General features: G+C 44.5%; 1 protein-coding gene across 3 annotated transcripts in view; it reads right to left on the bottom strand.

The window, feature by feature from the left end:
• Positions 1 to 18,995, bottom strand: part of LOC148021884 (DDT domain-containing protein PTM-like) — a 61,792-nt gene extending 42,797 nt beyond the window's left edge. The window contains exons 1-5 of one of the 3 annotated variants that reach the window (XM_087697401.1): positions 17,364 to 18,993; positions 16,515 to 17,129; positions 15,546 to 16,365; positions 15,075 to 15,351; positions 14,870 to 14,994 (exon numbers count right to left, since the gene is read on the bottom strand). In XM_087697401.1, the coding sequence (XP_087553527.1) occupies positions 14,870 to 14,994; positions 15,075 to 15,351; positions 15,546 to 16,365; positions 16,515 to 17,129; positions 17,364 to 18,793 (3,267 nt within the window). In that variant the 5' untranslated portion in view covers positions 18,794 to 18,993. Of the gene's footprint in view, positions 1 to 14,869; positions 14,995 to 15,074; positions 15,352 to 15,545; positions 16,366 to 16,514; positions 17,130 to 17,363 lie in introns of all 3 variants that reach the window. The other 2 variants (XM_087697402.1, XM_087697403.1) reach the window with 2 other exon arrangements.
• Positions 18,996 to 19,262: the final 267 nt, after the last annotated feature.

The raw sequence follows: 19,262 nt of genomic DNA on the forward strand, positions 1-19,262 counted from the left end.
CAAGGCAAAGAGTCAATGCTCTCTCAATATATCAAACACCCTTCTGACATGTGCAAAGTGCTCGTTTAGTGACTTGCTGTAAATGAGGATGTCATCAAAGAAAACAAGCACAAACTTGAACAGAAAGGATTAAAGGATTTTGCTCATAAGGCTCTGAAATGTGGCAGGGGTGTTAGTCAACCCAAAAGGCATCACTAGAAAATGATAAAGCCCAACATCAGTCCTGAAGGTCATTTTGATCTCATCTCCCTCTCTCATATGAATCTGATGGTAGCTAGGGCGTAAGTCAATCTTAGTGAAAAAGCATACCCATTTTAACTCATCTAGCAAGTCATCAATCCGTGGGATGGGGTAGTGGTTCTTCACCGTGATTTTGTTCAAGTCTCTGTAGTCAATGCACATGCAGAAAGGGACATCTTTTTTCTTAACTAACAGGACAGGGGATGTATAAGGGGAAGAACTCGGTTCAATGAAACCCATCTCCAACAACTCCTTGACTTGCTTTACAACCTCTTCACGTTCACACTTGGAGAGTCTATAAGGTGTTTACTAGCTTGGAATAGGGCTCTAAATCAAGTGGGTGGTCCACTTGTCTCTTAGGGGGAAGGACTGTAGGCATCTGAAATAGATCACTATACTCCTCAAGTAGGACCTGCAAGGCTGAATCATTAGATATTGCAAAGGGCTGACCTGAATTGTCCTTATTCAATTGCAAGACAAAGATTTGTAAGCATTTCTTAAACTCCCTTTTGAGTTGCTTTGCTATAATGCGCTGAAAATCAGCATGATCTTGAACTCCCTCTAGGCGGATGGGCTGTCCATGCATCATAAACTCCATGTAGAGCTGAGAGAAGTCCATAGCAATTTTCCTCAATTATTTCAATCAATCACAACCCAAGACAACATCAATGGGGCCCATATCTAGGGAAATTAGATTAACCAATGCCACGTAATTTTCAGCCAAGCATAAGGGGACTACGGAACATACATGTGTGCTGATTTCTTCTTCTCTATTTGCTACTTGGACCTTCAAGGGATGTGTGATTCTGTAGGGGTGCATTTCAACCGTTCAATGGTTGATTTATTAACAAAACTATGAGTGCTACCACTGTCCACAAGGATGAAGACATGCTTTTCATGGATACTTCCTTGAATGCGTCGGGTACTGGGGTTGCAAGAACCCGTCCAAGCATCCAAGGAGATGGAGCAAAGGGGTGTGTGATTTTGTAGGGGTGCATTTCAACTGTTCAATGGCTGATTTATTGACAAAACTATGAGTGCTACCACTCTCCACAAGGATGAAGACATGCTTTCCATGGATACTTCCTTGAATGGGCCGGGTACTGGGGTTACAAGAACCCGTCCAAGCATCCAAGGAGATGGAGCAAAGGAAAGTGGTAGACGGGTGGGATGTCAAATCAAGTATCTATGATGGACAGCCACCCGGGTCAAAAGAAAACCCATCTTCCAGCTCATAGAACTGCTCGTGATCTACAACCTCAACAAGCTCAACATGGTCGATGGGTAGGTCATCCTCATCATTGTGCCAATCTTCCATGACATACATGCTATGGACCTTGACCTTAGCTCTCTTGAAGGACACTTGGAGGCATAATCAGCAATGTACAAATCCCCATATTTAAAGCATAGGCCTTTTTCCTTCCGTTCCTTCACGACATCCGGAGAAATGAAGCGTCAGCCACTGGAGCTATGGGAAGGTGATGCATTTATTTTCAGCATATTTATTCTCAGCATTAGAGCCAAATGTTGTCCCAAAAGTTCCTTGTTTTCTTTCAACATGGAAGGTGGGGTAAGTGGGTATTCTGAGGCTGTTATTAGGCACAGAGGTGCCTCGGAAACCACCTCCATATGGGGCTGATCTTGAAGGGATGTGGGGCTGTCCAAACCCTTGTTGAAAAGGTTCATATTTACAATACTTCCTTGCATCTCTCTCGGCCAATTCAATTGCTTCAAATAGTGTAGTAGGCTTTTGGGCCATGACATTTGCCGATAGACTCGGTTCCATCCCATAGATATACTTTGACACTTGTCACAATTCTTTATGAATTTAATAGCATCGCGGAATAGAGTTGGCCACCACAATTGAGATTATAGCACCTTATGGGCCGTAATATCTCCGCTAAAGTGTCCTCTGACAATTCCACCATGTGCTTCAATCAGCACATCATGCATTTCATGCTCACATACACATCTCCACAATAGTCCATCTTGCCCTAACCTATAGAATTGGTCGGTGATCAATTGATAGGGTTGAATCTTAAGGATAAGGCACCTTAGCCCAGCCTTCTCAATAGGTCTCTCTAGTAGTCCGTGCTCCAGGATCTAGACTATGTCATCAGCCCAATAAGGTGTCAAGTGAGCTCTGAATAAATCCTTCTCACTGGACATGCTAAAAAGGTGTGCATCAGCAGGTAGATAATCTATAATGCCTTGTCCAAAGGCCTCTCCTATGGGTATGCAGGATATGTGATCTACCATGTAGTGTTGCTTGCCCTTGCGTACAACCATAAAAAAAGTCAAACTCTAAAATCAGAAGTAACCATTGAGCTATGCGTCCAGTAGTGCAAGGTTTGTTGACAAGATAAAGCAAGGCTTGATGGCCAACAAAGAAGGTAAAGGGTATAACCAAAAGATAATTCCAAAATTTCTTTGCAGCAAATACCATGGCCAAACCTTCCCTCTCTATTGTGGAGTAGTTAATCTATGTATCCATGAGTTGTCGGCTAGCAAAGCTCACTGGATAATCAAGGTTATGCTCACTAGGCTGGCACAAAGCGGCCCCAACGACAAACTTTGACACATCAATATGCACATGGAATGCCATGTTCCAATCTGGGGCTCATAAAATTGGTGTGGTAGTGAGAGCCTTTTTTAATTCCTCATAAGCGTGTTGGTACTCCTTAGTCCACTCGAATACAATTAGCAACTTGTAGAGTGGTGTAGCAATCAATGCATAGTTCAAAACAAAGCATCGATATAGTACCCCATGTCCTAGGAAGCACTAAACTCCCTTATATTTGGTTGGTGGTAGCAAGTCGACAATAATCCTGATCTTAGAGGAGTCATTGAGTCAATGGGGCAATGTCATTCTTGGACATCACGTGCCCTAAGCTGCATCCATGTTTTTCACCCAAAATTGGTACTTTCGGGGGTTTAAAGAGAGACTATATATCCTACATCATTCGAAGATATCATGAAGCTTATCCAAGTGTTTTTTCTAGCTAGAATGCATGCATAGATCATCAATAAATACTCCTAGCTCTCATCTAAGCATGTCCTTGAAGATGGTACACATTAAATTTTAAAAGGTAGCAAGTATGTTCATCAGTTCAAATGGCATGACTATGTACGTAAACACACCCCACTCATGGTAAATGATATCTTATGCATGTCATCACGGTGTACTTGAACTTGATTGTAACCTAAGAAGCCATCCAAGAAACTATAGGCCTCTTTTCCTGTTACTCGCTCAAGCATGTGCTCCATGTAGTAAGGCAATGTGGATAATTGTCTTTTAGTTTTGGCGTCCACTTTCTTATAGTTCATGCACACTTGGATTTTTTAATTTCTTCAAGACAATTACAATGGGTGACACCCAATTCGTGTGCTCAATCTCGTAGATTAATCTTGTCTGAAATATCTTGTCGATCTCTTCCTTCACGGGGTGAGCATGCTTTGGATTCATTGGGTAAGGTCTTTGCTTTACTGGCATTGCATCAGGAGTCATTGGGATGTTATATGTTATGATTCTCAGATCAAATCCTTTGAGTTCATCTAAGGACCAAGTGAACACGTCTATATACTCTCGTAAGAGAGCAATAAGATCGCCTTCTTCTTGCTTAGCCAAATTGTTAGCAACTATAGAGACGGGTCTAGGCTTCTCCCCTTCCCTTGCTAAGTCAACTTCCTTGACTTTGGCCAGTGGTCCTTCTATCAGTTCACTTGTCTATCCTCGTCTCTTTGCACCCAACAAGATCACTACCCTATCCCCTTTCTTGAATTTAGTGAAGCACTTTGGTAGGTCTTGGGTTTTCTTTTGGTATTCGACTTCTAACCCTTTTGGTTGTCCTCTCTCTTCTCCTTCTTCGACCGTCTACACCTTAGGTGGACCGAAAAGTCCCCTTTGGTGCATTTGTTTTTAAGTGGTTGGGTATTTTTTAGATCGCTCTCAGAGCTTACCTTTGATTCCAAGTTGAACTCACAACCCTTGCTAAAGGATGGAGTTTCTCCTGGTGGTCGTAGCTATGAGGTTGACTTTGTCCTAAAGAGAGGTGCAACACTTGACTGGACTAGCCCTACTTGCTCATAGTCCATCACACCTAGGTGAGCTAGTTAAGTGCGATCGCATTGAATTCTAAAGATTCCTCTTTCAATTCTTATTGTGTTGGCTCTCTGTAGCTTGGAGTCTACCTTTGTTGGTTCGATTACTTGGTCGTCAATGCCCTACTCTATCATCTCGACCTCTTCTTTTTTTCTTTCCTTCGAGGAATAGTAATTCTTATACTCATCATTTGAATTGCTACCTTTTGACTACTCGTCGTCATCTAGAGCTCTATTCTCGACTCTCTTTCTATCCGTTTGATCCAATTGTACATAAGATTTAGGTCTTGCACTTTGGTCCACCGCTATCTTGGTTTATTCATGAGATCTTGGAGCATCTTGAGATTAGCAACTGGATTACCAGCTAGCTCCCTTGTTAGATACTCAAGAATCCCTTGGAGTCCAAGTCTATTAAACGGGATATGGAAAGGGGTGGGTATTTGTTGCCTATTAGGGTTTTTGGCCATCATATAGAGTCACACTAATGGTAGGGTCTTACCCCTTGGAATCTGAGGTGCAATGGCTTCACGGGAGTCACTCGCTATCCTTGTCACATGCTCATAATCTTCTTCCTAATCCGAAAACGCTAGGTTAATGGTGGCTAGCATGTGCATCCAATCCTGCTTGTCTTTAAGATAGGGAATGTACTTCATCAAGGGTTCACACAAATTTCCCACTTGGGTGTCTCCTTTCAAGATAGAGGAGATGGTATCTAAGTTGATTGATGGGGTCTTCTAAGTATCCTACCATCTCAACTCTTAGTACCTCCAATCTATTATCTAGGAATATGAGGCCATTACCCCAATCTTCAATTACCTGTGCATTCCTCATCCATAGTCTGCCTAGCAAGATATCGTAATATACTCCCTTCATAACGATGAAGTTCACCAACAACTGGACACATGCTATCTTCAAGGGCCAGACCTTTAGTACTCTGGATGGCTTAACTTACATGCCATTAGCCAGTGTGACATTAAACCTTACGGTCTCCACTAGCAGGTTACCCCAAACATGCAAAATTGCATGGCTAAGTACACTAACTCCCACTCCCATGTCTACAATCCCCCTTCTCATGACATCTCCTAGTGCTGCCACTAGTAGGACCGCATGCATCTCCGTGCCTTTCCAGAAAGCATTCACATGCAAGGACTTGGGCATTGAGTTCAATGTGAGGCTGGGTATCTCTGTGATTGCATCATTCTCATGCAAGTCGGCTACTCCTAACTTGTTAGATCCCTCTATCCATTGCTTCAATTCTTTCATAATGAAGGGCTTTTCCTAAGCAAATCCCCCATCGACAATGTTACAAGAGCCGATAGAAATGTTGTAAGCAGGCCATTAGCTGCTTGCCTTTCGTCTTGTCCTACACTCTTTTGCCACTGATCTTGAACAACTTGCCTACCGATGGCATCTAAGCCTTGTCTTCATTGTTTTGCATCAGGTGTAGATGCATCTCTTGAGTTTATGTGTGTTGGTGAGACCGGTATGCTTACAAAGGAGAACTCGTTGATCTTCTGGGATGGGCTCGGCATCCTTTAGATGATCTTGGGCTTCTCTCATCCACTCCTTAACCTTGTCAACTATTTCCATTTGGCGCTTCAGATCAGGATATTCTCCAACCTTGGCACTCCCCTTCTTCGTTGTTTTATGTGCTGAAGTCTCGGCCTTTGCATCTACCACTTGCTTTTCTCTCGTTAATGTGGTTGCATTATACATTTTGAGTGTCACTCTGGTGTCAACCCTCTTTTTCTTCCTTTGGCGAGTCTTCTTTCCTATCGAGGCCGCATCTAGGTTGCTAGGTCTTAGCAATGAAATACCTACCTACTTCATTTGTGCCCTAGTCTCATGATGTTCAACGAGATGGGAGTGGCCTCACCATCAAGTGTTTCGACTTCAAACAGCCCCAAGGGTACAGAAGGTATGATGGCTCAGCTAGTAGATGGTTTTCGCCTAGGACATTCGGCATATAAGTGAGTGATTCCACACTCAGGGCACCTCAAATCAGCCTTTTCCCAGTTAGCTTGTTCTCATTCAAGGCAGGCAACAAGATGAGATATGCCCTGGGGGCCACAAGTCTAGCATGAGATTGGATCTTGGTTTTGCCCTCCTTCCTAGGTCTCTACCTCTTCCTTGGTCTAATGCCATCAATGGCACCAGTCTAAAGTTCATTAAGATGGGATTTTTCTCATTGTCATACAAGATGTAAGGGTTTACGTATATCTTGTTCTCATTTGGCTCCTCTACATAATGTATTAGAGCGTCACTCGGTGAATGGGTCACAAAGGGTCCAGGTAGTCTAGCTATACCTGTAGGGTTGATTTCCATTCCGGTGATAGTTGGATTAGCATCATTAGGCACTGGAAGAGCTAATAGAGCTTCCCTTTAGAATTGTGGTGGTCTATCCCCCAAGTAGTATGGTTGTTTGTAAAGATGTGGATATGTAATCACCTTGGCAATCGGCAATGCATAGCATTATGACTAAACCTACCGCAGTTGGTACAAGGTCTGGGTCTAGGATCCGTGCACTCAGCCGGGAGGTGCTTCCCTCCACATGGACACATTGCACGTAAGGGCGTGGAGGTCTTCTAATCATTTCTTGGAGCTTGACCAACTCTAGCTTTACATCCACCAATTCTTGGCTTGGGTCAACACTCTTCCCTTTCTCTTGGTTACTATGACTAGATCTCTTGCTATAGTAGCGGTAGTTGTCTCTAAGGCTCTAGAGGCTACACTATCTCGGCTTATGGCTCTCCAGCTTCTCTCCTTGAGCAGATCATCTACGCGTACGGCTTCTTCAAAGACCCTAGCTAACACATCCTTTGCAAGTTCAAGTTGCCTACCAAGGCCTTGTAGAGCTCTTCACTCCTAGTTCCGCTTATGAGAATACGGTGGAGACCACTCACTCACTAGGTCGCTCTGCCCGGCTGGGATTCTCTTAAAGAGACTCCGCACATGGGTGACATAATCTCGAATGTCCTCCTTGTCCTTTTGACTGACATTCATCAATCGAACCATGAGGTTATCCAAGTACCCCGCCTTAGAGAATCTCTTGATGAAGAGGCTCTTGAGAGTATTGAAGTTGTTGCGTTCAGTGTCATCTAGATTGGTGTACCACATTCGTCCTTTATCTCCAAGGCAAAGACCGAAAGCATGTGCACATTGAGAAGGTTCTATTAGGCTGTTTTCCTTGCACACCTGCTCGAACTGCTCTATGAAGCTATATGGGTGTTGTCGGGCTAGTACTTGTCGAGTTGCTTGGCAACTACAAGTATCTTTGGTTGGCTCCTCGAATTTAGAGTGATTCCTAGTCATGCTAGCAACAAAGTTGCTGGGGTTGCTCTGCTCTTCTCTACAACTGTGTTGTCTATGAGTCTCTTTGTGTAAGAAGCTCGCTCAATGTGAGATCAGCTTTAGTGCTCTTTTCCTCTCCACATTGGGCCCTGTCCTATTGTTGGACCTCTCGCATTTCTATTTCTTGTCTCAGCCTTTGAGCTCAATGTTCCTGGTTGTAAGCAGTTATACCCTACAACGCTTTCTTGGCCAATCTTTAGTCTTCCTCAAGGTCAGCTTGTTAGCAGAGTATTTGTCAGCTCATGTGTGAGTCTGAGCTTGATCTGGGCTGGGCATTTTTTATTAGGTATTTTAGGTATTTTTCTGGTGTGGCATTTTATGCCAGTGGAGTATTTTATGCACCAGTCGGCCAGCATTAATGCTGTCCGACCAGCATTATTGCTCCCCACTTTTTCAGCCTATTTATACTCAGTGGCTCCTCCTCAGTCAGTCACTTCATTTCACCATCTGCAGACTCTGTGGAGAGAGGAGCCAGTGCCAGTGCCCACGCAGCCAGTGACTCACTATCGTATGCGACTGTCTCGTGTTCAAATATATGGATTCCATTTCCCGTGCATACATCTGAGTTCTCATCTGTATCGTGTTCTTTTCTTTTCTCTTTTTGTCTTGTGTTTCAGCAGTTTATTTCAGCACATGTTTACGCTTCCACCGCTGCTCCACTTCTGACATGGTATCAGTTTTCAGGATTTGTGTTTCTGCTGTGTTTTCTTGCTGATTTCAGGACTGTTTTGTACCCCTGCTGATCAGACGACTGTTGTCGCAGCCAGGCGACCTGTTTTGGGGCTGTTTTCAGCCTGCGTTTTTTGCAGTTTTGCCATCGCCTGCTGCCTCTGCACCCTCTGCTGCCTACGCACCCTCTGCTGCCTGCGTTTTTCATCTACAGCTGCTGGCGACAGTTTTCTACCTGTTTTTCTCCAGTTTACAGCCTACGTTTTGCTGATTCAGCATCTCTCGTGGCTGGGTGGCTGTTCCTTCAAGCCGTTTTCTCTGTTTTTGGCAGTTTTTGACTGATTTTTTGACTTTCTGCAGCAGATTTTGTCTTCTATTGATCAGATTTTGGGTTATATTGCATGTGAACTCTCTTTTTCTGTAGTCTGTGCTTGTGTTTTGGCTGTGTTTCCTCTCTAAATTCCATCTCTTCTCTACTTCTCTTCTTATCCTCTCCATATGGCTCCTCCGTGCACTTCCCCTGATGCTAAGTTGCATGAGACATCCTTGAGATTACAGGGGCGGCTTCCAGCACATTATGAAGGTGAGGCTTATGTAGCTTCAGAGAGGGGTGACGGGAAGAAGAAGTCGAAGGCCCAGTGTTCCCACTATGGTAAGAAGGGACATTTGCGGAAGGACTGCAAGAAGTTAGCGGCTTCCAGGAAGAAGGAGCAGAAGACGAAGCGGGATGCTGACTCTACCGATGAGTCCTCTCCTTCATCAGACTTCGACTCCGATCCTCCGACCAAGGTGAAGTCCAAGGCGCGGAAGGGATCCTCTTCTTTGGATCGCGGGAAGGGCTTGGTGGCCCCTTCCTCGGCTGCTTTCTAGTGGTGGTGATGAGGTCATCCCTCACGACTCTCTTGTGCCAGAGAGGGAGTGTGAGCGGGTGTTCAAATGGGGCAGCCGCGCCTCATCTATATTTTTATACAGGTGCACAGGTTCCAGAGAGGGACGTTCTTGACGCATCGACTTCAGTCTGGTGGTATCAAATCCTGGAGCTGGGATTGACATCCAGGTTCATGATGAGCTGATCATCTGACAGAGAGCGGGAGGCTTTCGTCTGGAGCTCACATGAGGGGACACTTTGGCGGTCTGGCCAAAGGCGGGGACTCCATGATCACCTATGTTCAAGGGCATTTTTGACAAGATGGTCTTGTATGCTCCTGCGAGACATTGATGATGGACACAGAGACATGCTATGATCTTCTCTATTTTCAGGTGTTTGGTACGATCAACATCGACATCAGGTTCTCTCCGAGGCACCTTGGTGGTGGCTTGATCACCCACTGCTTGGGTATCCATGGTTCTACTTGGTGGTTCTATGTTGTATAGTTTCTGATCCCTTTTCATTGTACTATTGTATTGTATCAGATCACTCATGATCTGAGAGAGGGTGTTAGCAGAGTATTTGTCAACTCATGTGTGAGTCTGAGCTTGATCTGGGCTGGGCATTTTTTATTAGGTATTTTAGGTATTTTTCTGGTGTGGCATTTTATGCCAGTGGAGTATTTTATGCACCAGTCGGCCAGCATTAATGCTGTCCGACCAGCATTATTGCTCCCCACTTTTTCAGCCTATTTATACTCAGTGGCTCCTCCTCAGTCAGTCACTTCATTTCACCATCTACAGACTCTGTGGAGAGAGGAGCCAGTGCCAGTACCCACGCAGCCAGTGACTCACTATTGTATGCGACTGTCTCGTGTTCAAATATATGGATTCCATTTCCCGTGCATACATCTGAGTTCTCATCTGTATCGTGTTCTTTTCTTTTCTCTTTTTGTCTTGTGTTTCAGCAGTTTATTTCAGCACATGTTTATGCTTCCACCGCTGCTCCACTTCTAACACAGCTATGATATCCTCAGCCAGCCTACCATGATGCTCCATCTTGGTTTGTAAATCGTACCGATTGATCATCTACTGGATATAGACTGGAAACTCTTCCAAGTCGAGCTGGTCATTTTCATGATTGGAGCTTGGTCCTAACATGTGGTCAGTCTCTTGGTCCACTAGGTTGTCAATCAAACTGATCAACTCATGTAAGATTGAGTCCCTAATCATGTCAGTCTTCTCGCTCTACAAGAGGCTTGCTTTTGATACTTGGTAGCCTTGGCTGCACTCCTCTTGTCTTCTGCTCCAGCCATTGACAACCTCCTAGGCATTCTTGACCCCTTGGGGCAAGTGGCTGAACATTCCTTTAGCAAGATTGGCACTTCTCCCTCCGACATTGAGCTCTCGAATATGAACATCCTACTGTACACTATTTGTGGGCAGCAATTACAGCTTAGCTCAAGCTTTTGATCTAGCCCATAACCTCTAGAGCTTAGCCCTCAGGAGACCCCTCACCATTTTTATATCTTTCTTACCCGGATTGAAGATATGGAAATGAGCATGCATGGGCTTCTTGTGGGCAGCCATGAAAGCTCCATTTAAAGCTTTCCATCCTTGAAGTTCAAGCTCGGGAACAAGCACGGGAGCCCTCATCATCAATGGAAGCATTCAAATGTTGAAGTCTTCTTCCATGGGAATGCCCCAACCAACCGGGCTTGCTTGATGGAGCAAACGGGCATCATGATGAGCTATGCTTCAACCGTCTCCCCAAGCATTGAAGAGGTATGCCAATCTGATCTTAATCTCTCAAATTTATCCACTTGCTAAGCTTAATTCCCTTGTTGGAGAGATTAAGATTGCATAGGCTTAGTATTCAATCCCTCTTATATGCATCATAACTAATCCTGAATCAATTGTATTGGTTGACATTAACCCCCATCTTTGTCTTGTGTACCTTGGATAAGCCTCAAAGTGAGTAATAGTCTTTGTAAGTGGGTAAGTAGCAACCAATGAGTCACTGGATTGCTAAGGAAACCCCTATCCAAGCCTTTGTTCATTCCTTGTATCTCATGAAACGACCCAATGTTTCCTTTCCAATGCATCTCATGCTGATTGCTTAATAAAAATGCCTGCCATGTATACTCCGGTTAAGGAGAAAGGTCGATGCTAGGCGAGGTGGTAAGACAAAAGAGAGGTGACTCTCCTTTATCACTTAAGACCTTGAATGGGTACACAACTTGGTCCGGGGGAACCTTTGTCTACCTCTCAGTGTTTCGGAGCCCAACACTTGTATGCAAGTGCAAGTACTTTCCCGTGCTCACCACCTTCCTTGATGCAATGATCCCCCTTGGATACCCTTTCAATGCTAATGGCACCTATGTATGACTCTTGAAGTGCATGCATATAGAAGAGATGTATGGCAGTAAACTTCACTTATGCATTGATGACAGAGCAGATGGATATGCAATGATGCTTGGGAGGGTGCTCAGTATGCTCAGGATGCTATTCATGTTGTTGATTAGGTCTCTCAGCATATGGCTCATCCATATAATGTTTTTGCACTAAGAGACTGGCAACGTTTTTGGTCACAGTCAAGCAGGACAGTCATAAAGATCCTATTACAGAAAATTCTGTATTGTATCTGGGAGTAAGCCCTATGGTTCACCTCAAAGAGGGCTTCATCCCCTCCGGTTTGAATAAAAAATCTCCCCAATCAAAGCTACGGTTTGAAAGTTATGCCCATTTTTGTGCACTAGGGTTACTGTGGACAGGGTGCAGACCGTTGCAAGATAGACAGTAATTCCATTGCAGAAAATTCTGATCATTTTCTGTCACAAAGTTTAATAGCCCATCTTGAAGAGGACTTTGTCCCCTCCAATCTGAATCAAAAATCTCACCAATCGGAGTTTCCTACCAAAAGTTGTGTCCCATTTACTAACAGCAGGTCCTGTGGACTGCATCCAGATGGCTGGCTAAAAAGGAAAAAGTAAGGTCTATGAGGAACTCCAGAGGGAGATAAGAGACTCCAAGACCTCCATGAATGATGAACCAAGCTTGGCACAAGATTACCATGGTGATATGTAGGAGGAAATGCCCTATACGGATCCCTACAACTTGCTTAACCACACCCTGTGCCAACATGAGCTTCATCACATGGAATGATATAATGCCATGGTCACCAACCATTGCCAAATGATGTCCAAGTTTGATGAAGTGATTGAGCACATGGCCCTCTCAAACTCGAGGACTCAACGAACCTTGGAGTTACTCACTACTCTTGTTGCTTAGTTGGCTATAGCTTCATCCCAAGAGAAGGCAAATAACTCTAGTATGAGATAGGTGAACCCTCTCATGATGAGCCTCTATTGAGCTCCCCCATCAACCATGTAGCCAACACCCCACTGAGGCCCTCTCCTACCCTTGGGAGAAATTTCCCCACTCTCCCTAGGAGCCCCCATGCAACCTATATGAATCAGCCCCATCATGGACAGTATGGTACCAATGGCCAACTTGGCAATCATGGGCAACATGGCTATAATGGACAGCATGGAATAAATGCACCATATGGTATGTATGGACATCAAGGTATATATGGACATCATGGGATGTGTGGATAGCAAGGGTTTTATGGGCAGCATGGCCCTTATGATCTATGTGCCAAGATCATCCTCACTAAGTACAATGGGCAATCTCCCTCACCATTCGACTTGGAGGAATTGATGTCCAAGTTGGAGTCTTACTTCAATATCTATTCTTGCACTGATGATTTGGAAATAATCTTTGCTTCTCTCCACTTGGAAGGATTTGCCTACACATGGTGGCACTATATCAATTGAGAGAATCGTTAGTTCATTGACTGGGAAGATTTTAAAATGCATATGATCCAATTATTTGTGCCCCCTATGGAGGAGCGGTTGGCAAGAACGGTGGTACACTCTTGACCAACATAACCTCACTGTATGTGAGTACACAAATCAGTTTATGAACTTGACCATGTATGTGGAGAGCATTAGCGATGATACTAAATTGCACAATGACTAAGGTTCCTATTCATGAGGATAGGTCATAGCACGCCAGCCATTCAAAAAATTGAGCAGTGACTTCATTGGGCTAATCAATCTCATAGCAACAGTACTCCCAAGCCAAATACATCATTGTGGCAACATAATACCTTACAAAATGGGCCGAAGCTTGAGCCATGATAAAGAATGATGCTAGAACCAAGACTAAGTTCCTTTGGGAGCAAGTGATCTTAAGATTCAGTTGCCCCATCAAACTAGTTAGTGACCAAGGTACTCATTTCAGCAATGAAGTAATTGCCTACTTATTTTCCATCTTCTTGATCATCCATAGGAAATCTTCACCTTACTACTCTCAAGCTAACGGTTAGGCGGAGTCCACAAACATCTTAGATGCAATTTGGGAAAGTACGTGGAAAAGGTTCGACAAGCTGTTGACTACAAGAAGTGTACAAAGTTCCTACGAACCTTCAATGCTAATAGGAATCGCGACACTATAACAGTGTGACAAGGAGAAGAACCCTGCAAGGTTGAGGTGGAATTCAGCCCAGAAATGATGGAAAGAGCATTGTACCTAGTCAACAAGGTTAAGAGATGATCTAAAAGGGATGTCTACGACATGTTGGGGATGGAAAAAGCCCTAGTCCAGACCAATGACGGCATTAGCCTAGCCAATATCTAGCTTCCCAAAGTTAGGTTGCAAGCAAAGACAATCCACGCACTATTCTCTAGTCAAAGGTACAATGCCTTAATGAGCAGAATTGGAATTCCCTTGCTAGAAAGCCTTGCAGCCGAGTCCCTGGATGAAGTGAATTGGAATGGCTATGTGCAAAAACCATCAAAGATTCAGTAAAGGCACTAGCCACAGGTACAAGACTAGCGGGTGGGGAGTCTTCAACTCCCATAGCAGGGATGGCAATGAAGAAATCATCATCAAAAGCATCGATTATAGGGCTTGGCATGGTGCTAACCACTATAATCTAAGAGCCTATGGGAGAGGTGGAAGATGAAGAGGAAGTGGAGAAGACACTTGAAAGATCACCACCCTAGGAGCAAGAAAAATTGAGCGAAAGGACAGTGAGAGGACAGAGAACCAGAGATACCATGTGGCCAAGGAGGAGAGCCTAGGAGGCCAAAGAAAAAGACTCCTCAAAAGTAGTGGCAAGAAACCAGGGAGAGAATGACCAAGGAAGAAAAGGCTGAGTTGCAAAGAGTACAGGCAGAGTTGAGGAGGTCTGAGGAAGAGAGAAGGAGGAAAGTAGGAGCAGAGTGGCTGCCCTAATCTGGGACTCTTACACCTTATATACCCCGGTCAGTGTAACTGAGTGTCTAACCCCTAGTTTCTATGTATCCCGCTTGTTACACACTCAAGAATTCATGGCAAACCTTTCAAGCAAAAAAGAAGGGCGACAGGAAGAAAAAAGAAAAGGAGGGACGTCAAGAGGTGAAGGCAAGCAAGGAGAAAGGACAGAGAAGATTGATGACAGACTTCAACACCTTGTGTCGAGAAAGAAGATTCAACAGGGAGAGACATTGACACTAACATAGACTCGAAAGTGTTTATCTTAACGTACATAGCTCAACTAAATTGCCAAAAATAGCTTAACAATAGGACCAACCTGAAGAGCTAATTGTGAGACTGTAGCAGCTGCCTCCACTCTCGCTTGCCAAGCACAATGCTTATTTCTCTTAGGAGCATCCAAGCCTTCTGAGTATAAAAGCCCTTGTATCTTTCTAACACCACCTGCATGGTGTAAGCTAGAGTTTGCCATCACACCATTTCCGGAAACAGAAAGAATAGCAAACAATTACCAAACCTCTTACCTTGGCGTCCAGCCTGTCTTGCAATTTGAGATGGTAACAAATACCATTGAAACACTTTCTTCAATATTTTACTCTGCCTCCATGATTGTAATGACATAATAAGTTCTATTTCAGCCTGAGTTCTTCTTGTTGCATTTGATCTATATTGTGGCTTCTTTAGCATTCTGTTCTGCAAGGCTGTAACTTCAGGCGATACCCCAAAACTCCGCACTGGAGCATCTTCTTGACTACTGAACCACTTCCCTGAAAGAACAATGGGTCTGAGGCACGACTCCAGCTGCATCAAACAGCAGTGTTATATTTGAACACAAAATAAAACCTTCGAGAACTCAATGTGCAACTCTCAACACCAAAAGTCACAATCAAAATATATGCTTGCCTTCTAAAACATTGTTTGCAACTTAATAATGCAAACCAGTCAATTTTGAAGCTTGCATAGAGTAAGATAGGCAAGCAGCTTAGGGTAGTTACTTGCAGCAATGGAGCCTTCAAATCCTGGACACATTGTGCTTGTTGGACCTGTTTCTGCCAGGAAGTTCTGAACCCGACATCATCCCATAGACCCAATAGTAGGCTTTTTAAGCTCTCTTCCATGTACAATAGATAACCTGAAACAGAAGGAAGATGTCCCAGCCCACACTTAGTAGGGCTGATACCACCAGGGATGCGAAAAGCACCAGCTGCAAGAGCTTCAGCAGCATGGTTCAAAAGGCATCCTTTTTTTCTGACAGGATTGCTGCAAGAAAAGCACCATCCACACCTTTCTTTTGGTAGCTCCATCAGTTTCCTGTTGACACTTGGCCAGCAAAATTGAACAGGCACACTAGTGAACGCATCAAGTTGACTGGTCATAGGATTTGGCTTTAATTTCTTCTTGATGCTTTGATGGGCTAAACATGCTGCCGCTGTAGCAGCAGCATCACCTAGCACATAAAGATTAGTATACGAGTGAGCTTGTGACTCAGTAAGGCACTCTTCCTTTTCACCACCTCCACTAAACTGCCCAAAGATTGGTTGTCTTCCATCCCAGCATCCCTGTTCTCCCCCAAGACTTTTGTTGCTTACAAAGTCCGCCGAATTCATCATCTCTGGCGATTGATTTGATACTGAAGCAGTCTGTGCAGTAAAACCATCCAGGTTGTTGCATGCCTTGTTTACGCTTCTGCACTCATGCATCAAAGTAGTTTTGATGGAATCACAGAGCGGTCTCATCCCTTCCAACCAATCTAACAAGACAGGCAAGTCCTTTGAGCTATAATAATGAAATCTTGAACTGCCATATGACTCTGTCCTGTAAAGGAAAATGTCCGATCAACAATGTCAGAAGCCCTAAAAGTTAAAAGCAGGTAGCAGGTAAGCCTAGAAATACTTTCATGACATCACCACATTGCAATAAGCAGTTCTATAGGTGTATGAAGAAGGTACAAGATAGATGCTCACACCAAGACATATCCACAGGTTGCCAAAAACGAATGCCCACATGGGTCCACACCAAGAAGATCTGCTCCTCTTAAACCTGCAAATCTACTCTGCACTTTGCTTGCCCCACCTCCTGTACACTCTGGACAGAACCAATCACCAGGAGGCAAGGTACATTTTGAGATCCCAACACACCTCCCATGATAAGCAGCAGGACAGCCATCACAGCATATCAAGTTTCCATTCATGCCACACAGCATGCATTCGTCAGTATTTTCATCTCCTTCTATAACATTGCCCAACCCTACCCTCTCATCTTCCGTGGCCTCCAAAAGGGAGCCACTTTGCTTACAGCACAATCTACCGTTGACTGAATGCAAGAAGTCATCAGATTCAGAATCTTTTTGAACATCTGATAAATCTCGCATAGCAATGTCCAACCTAATCTCCTCAGCATCCATGACATGATCACAAAGAAAACTCAGGACAGCCAGCTTGGTTTCTGAAGCCACCTTGTAATAATCTATACTTAAAGGGAAAGTACACTCGTAATGCTTCTGAAAGCCATAAACAGCTAAGAACCCCATCAGATGTGTAGGCCATGTAACAAGATCCAGTAAACTCCAATCAGGATGCCTGCCAGATAACATAACCTGTGTCAGACTGACAGCAGCACAAGGAACACTGGTGTCAAAACGATTTTCTTCCACCAAAACCTGCTTTTTCCTGCTAAAGATTCCCCAATCCTGTAACATAATCTAGTACATATGTTAAATATGTGAAGAGGTACACATTTTACAATTAACTTGGAAATTAGGGAGCAAAACTACTCTCTGCCTGCTGAAGTAACAAATATGGCATATCCACTACCTCAAACAAGTTCGAGCAGGTTCACACCCCGCAGTTGACAACCTCTCTAGGTGTCTTCTTAATACTTGCAGAAGGCAAAAATGCAATGAGTCAAATAAAGCCGTGGGTGTTTCTGCACACAAAGCATCTTGGAATGCCTCCAGGCTAAAAGGGCTCAGGAATAGTGCTCGACTGAAAGATCTTAAAAAGCTGTATGTGACCAGACAATCAAGTGCTGAATCTTGCTTAACCAAGAGATCGTTGGAGGAAGGTGGCAGAGGTGGAAATGTAGGAAGTAACTTGTTAGAGGGCGACTGTATAATGCCAGATTCCTGTAGAACGGAGCTCTCTGAGGCAGGCAGCTCACCTACATCCTCAAAGGTTGATCCCAAGTTTTCATCCATGTGTACTTTGAGTTGCCTCGTGATATTATCTAATGGCTCATTCCTGGCCTCTTGTGGAGTATTAGCCTCGTCAGGTGGATTGCTTTCTAAGAAGGGTTCCCACTTTGTAGACGCACTAGAAAGTGGTTGGGCAATGCCAAATTCAACTACAATAGAGCTCTCGGAGGTATGCAACTCATCTCCCGGGTCAACATCCTTACTGGTTGAAGCCAAGTACATGTGTTCTTCAGCTTTCGTTATTAAGTCATCCTTCATTGTGGTACCTTCACAGGACCAATTCCCAGTTTCCCCACAGAGAACATTGGACTGTCCAGGTTGGTTGCTTTCTCTATCTGATGTATCTCTTCTTGGCCGTTTCAAAATCAAATTGTCCTTTGCAGAATTAAAATCTGTCTCTTCTGTAGATGGCCAGCTTGTGCCTGCCACTGTTTTAGGACCGGTCAATCCCAAAATTGCAGACGAGCCTCTCTTCACATCAGTGACACTAACAGTCCCACTATTACATACTCTCTCACTCTGTCGAGATCGTTTACTAGGACAAAGATGAACTGCCAGTCTGACATCTCTGTCACATTCACCTGAACTAAGCTCCACATTTTCAACATTGTGACTGGCAACGGGTAGTAAGCAATCATGTGTAGGAAGGGAGCAAGCAAATGCAGGGCTAGCAACAGGCTCCAGCTCCATTCTCGCTCGAGCCTCCATTAAGAACTGTTGTACTTCCAGTGGGTCCATATCCTCCCTGTCACCGTCGTCGTACAGGACCTTGTAAAACTCCCAGCTAGGGTTGTAGGAGATGATGGTACCTTCAAAGAAACCGAAACCAGGGAAGAACTTCCTTACGCGCTGGCCAACCAGCCTACCAGGTGAAGGAGAATCCTTGTTGTTGTTGCTGCTGCTGCTGTTGGTGGTGCGGCTATTGCTATTGTTAATGCTACTAAGGGCGCTGAAACTGCTAACACTCCGGTCTCCGCTGCCACGACCGCCGCCGCCTCTGCTGCTGCTCCTGTGTGTGTGCTTCGTGTCTCTGTGGTTCTCTGCGACCATTGTGCGGACTTGGATCGGGTCGAGAAGAGGAGCTCTGCAGACAACATTCAGCCAGGCTAGAAGGAAGTGAGAGTTCTCCTACAGGAACTGAAGGAACCCAACGGACACGGACAGGGAGACAGAGGAGACCTCTCTCTCCAGTCCCCTCCAGCCCCCTACTAACGAGATCCATTTGAATTGAATCAAATGGAAATAGAATTTCGTATCGAAGTACCTACACCTTTGCCAGATCTCGAGGCCCACGACCGGAGCAGCGGCGAAAGTAAATCTTAGGCCCCGGCCACGCGCAAGTCGATTCGGATTCAATGAGTCATGATAGTGGAAGCCAATGGTGTGTGGATGGGCGATTTGACTAGATCTTGAGGCCCATGACGCAAGTCGATTCGGGTTCAATAAGTCATGATAGTGGAAGGCAATGGTGTGTGGATGGGCAATTTGACTAGATCTTGAGGCCCATGACGCAAGCAAT

This window comes from Lygodium microphyllum, chromosome 17 (assembly GCF_053477565.2).
Source record: "Lygodium microphyllum isolate KBCC chromosome 17, Lygodium_microphyllum_v1.1.10, whole genome shotgun sequence".
Classification (NCBI taxonomy): Eukaryota; Viridiplantae; Streptophyta; class Polypodiopsida; order Schizaeales; family Lygodiaceae; genus Lygodium; species Lygodium microphyllum.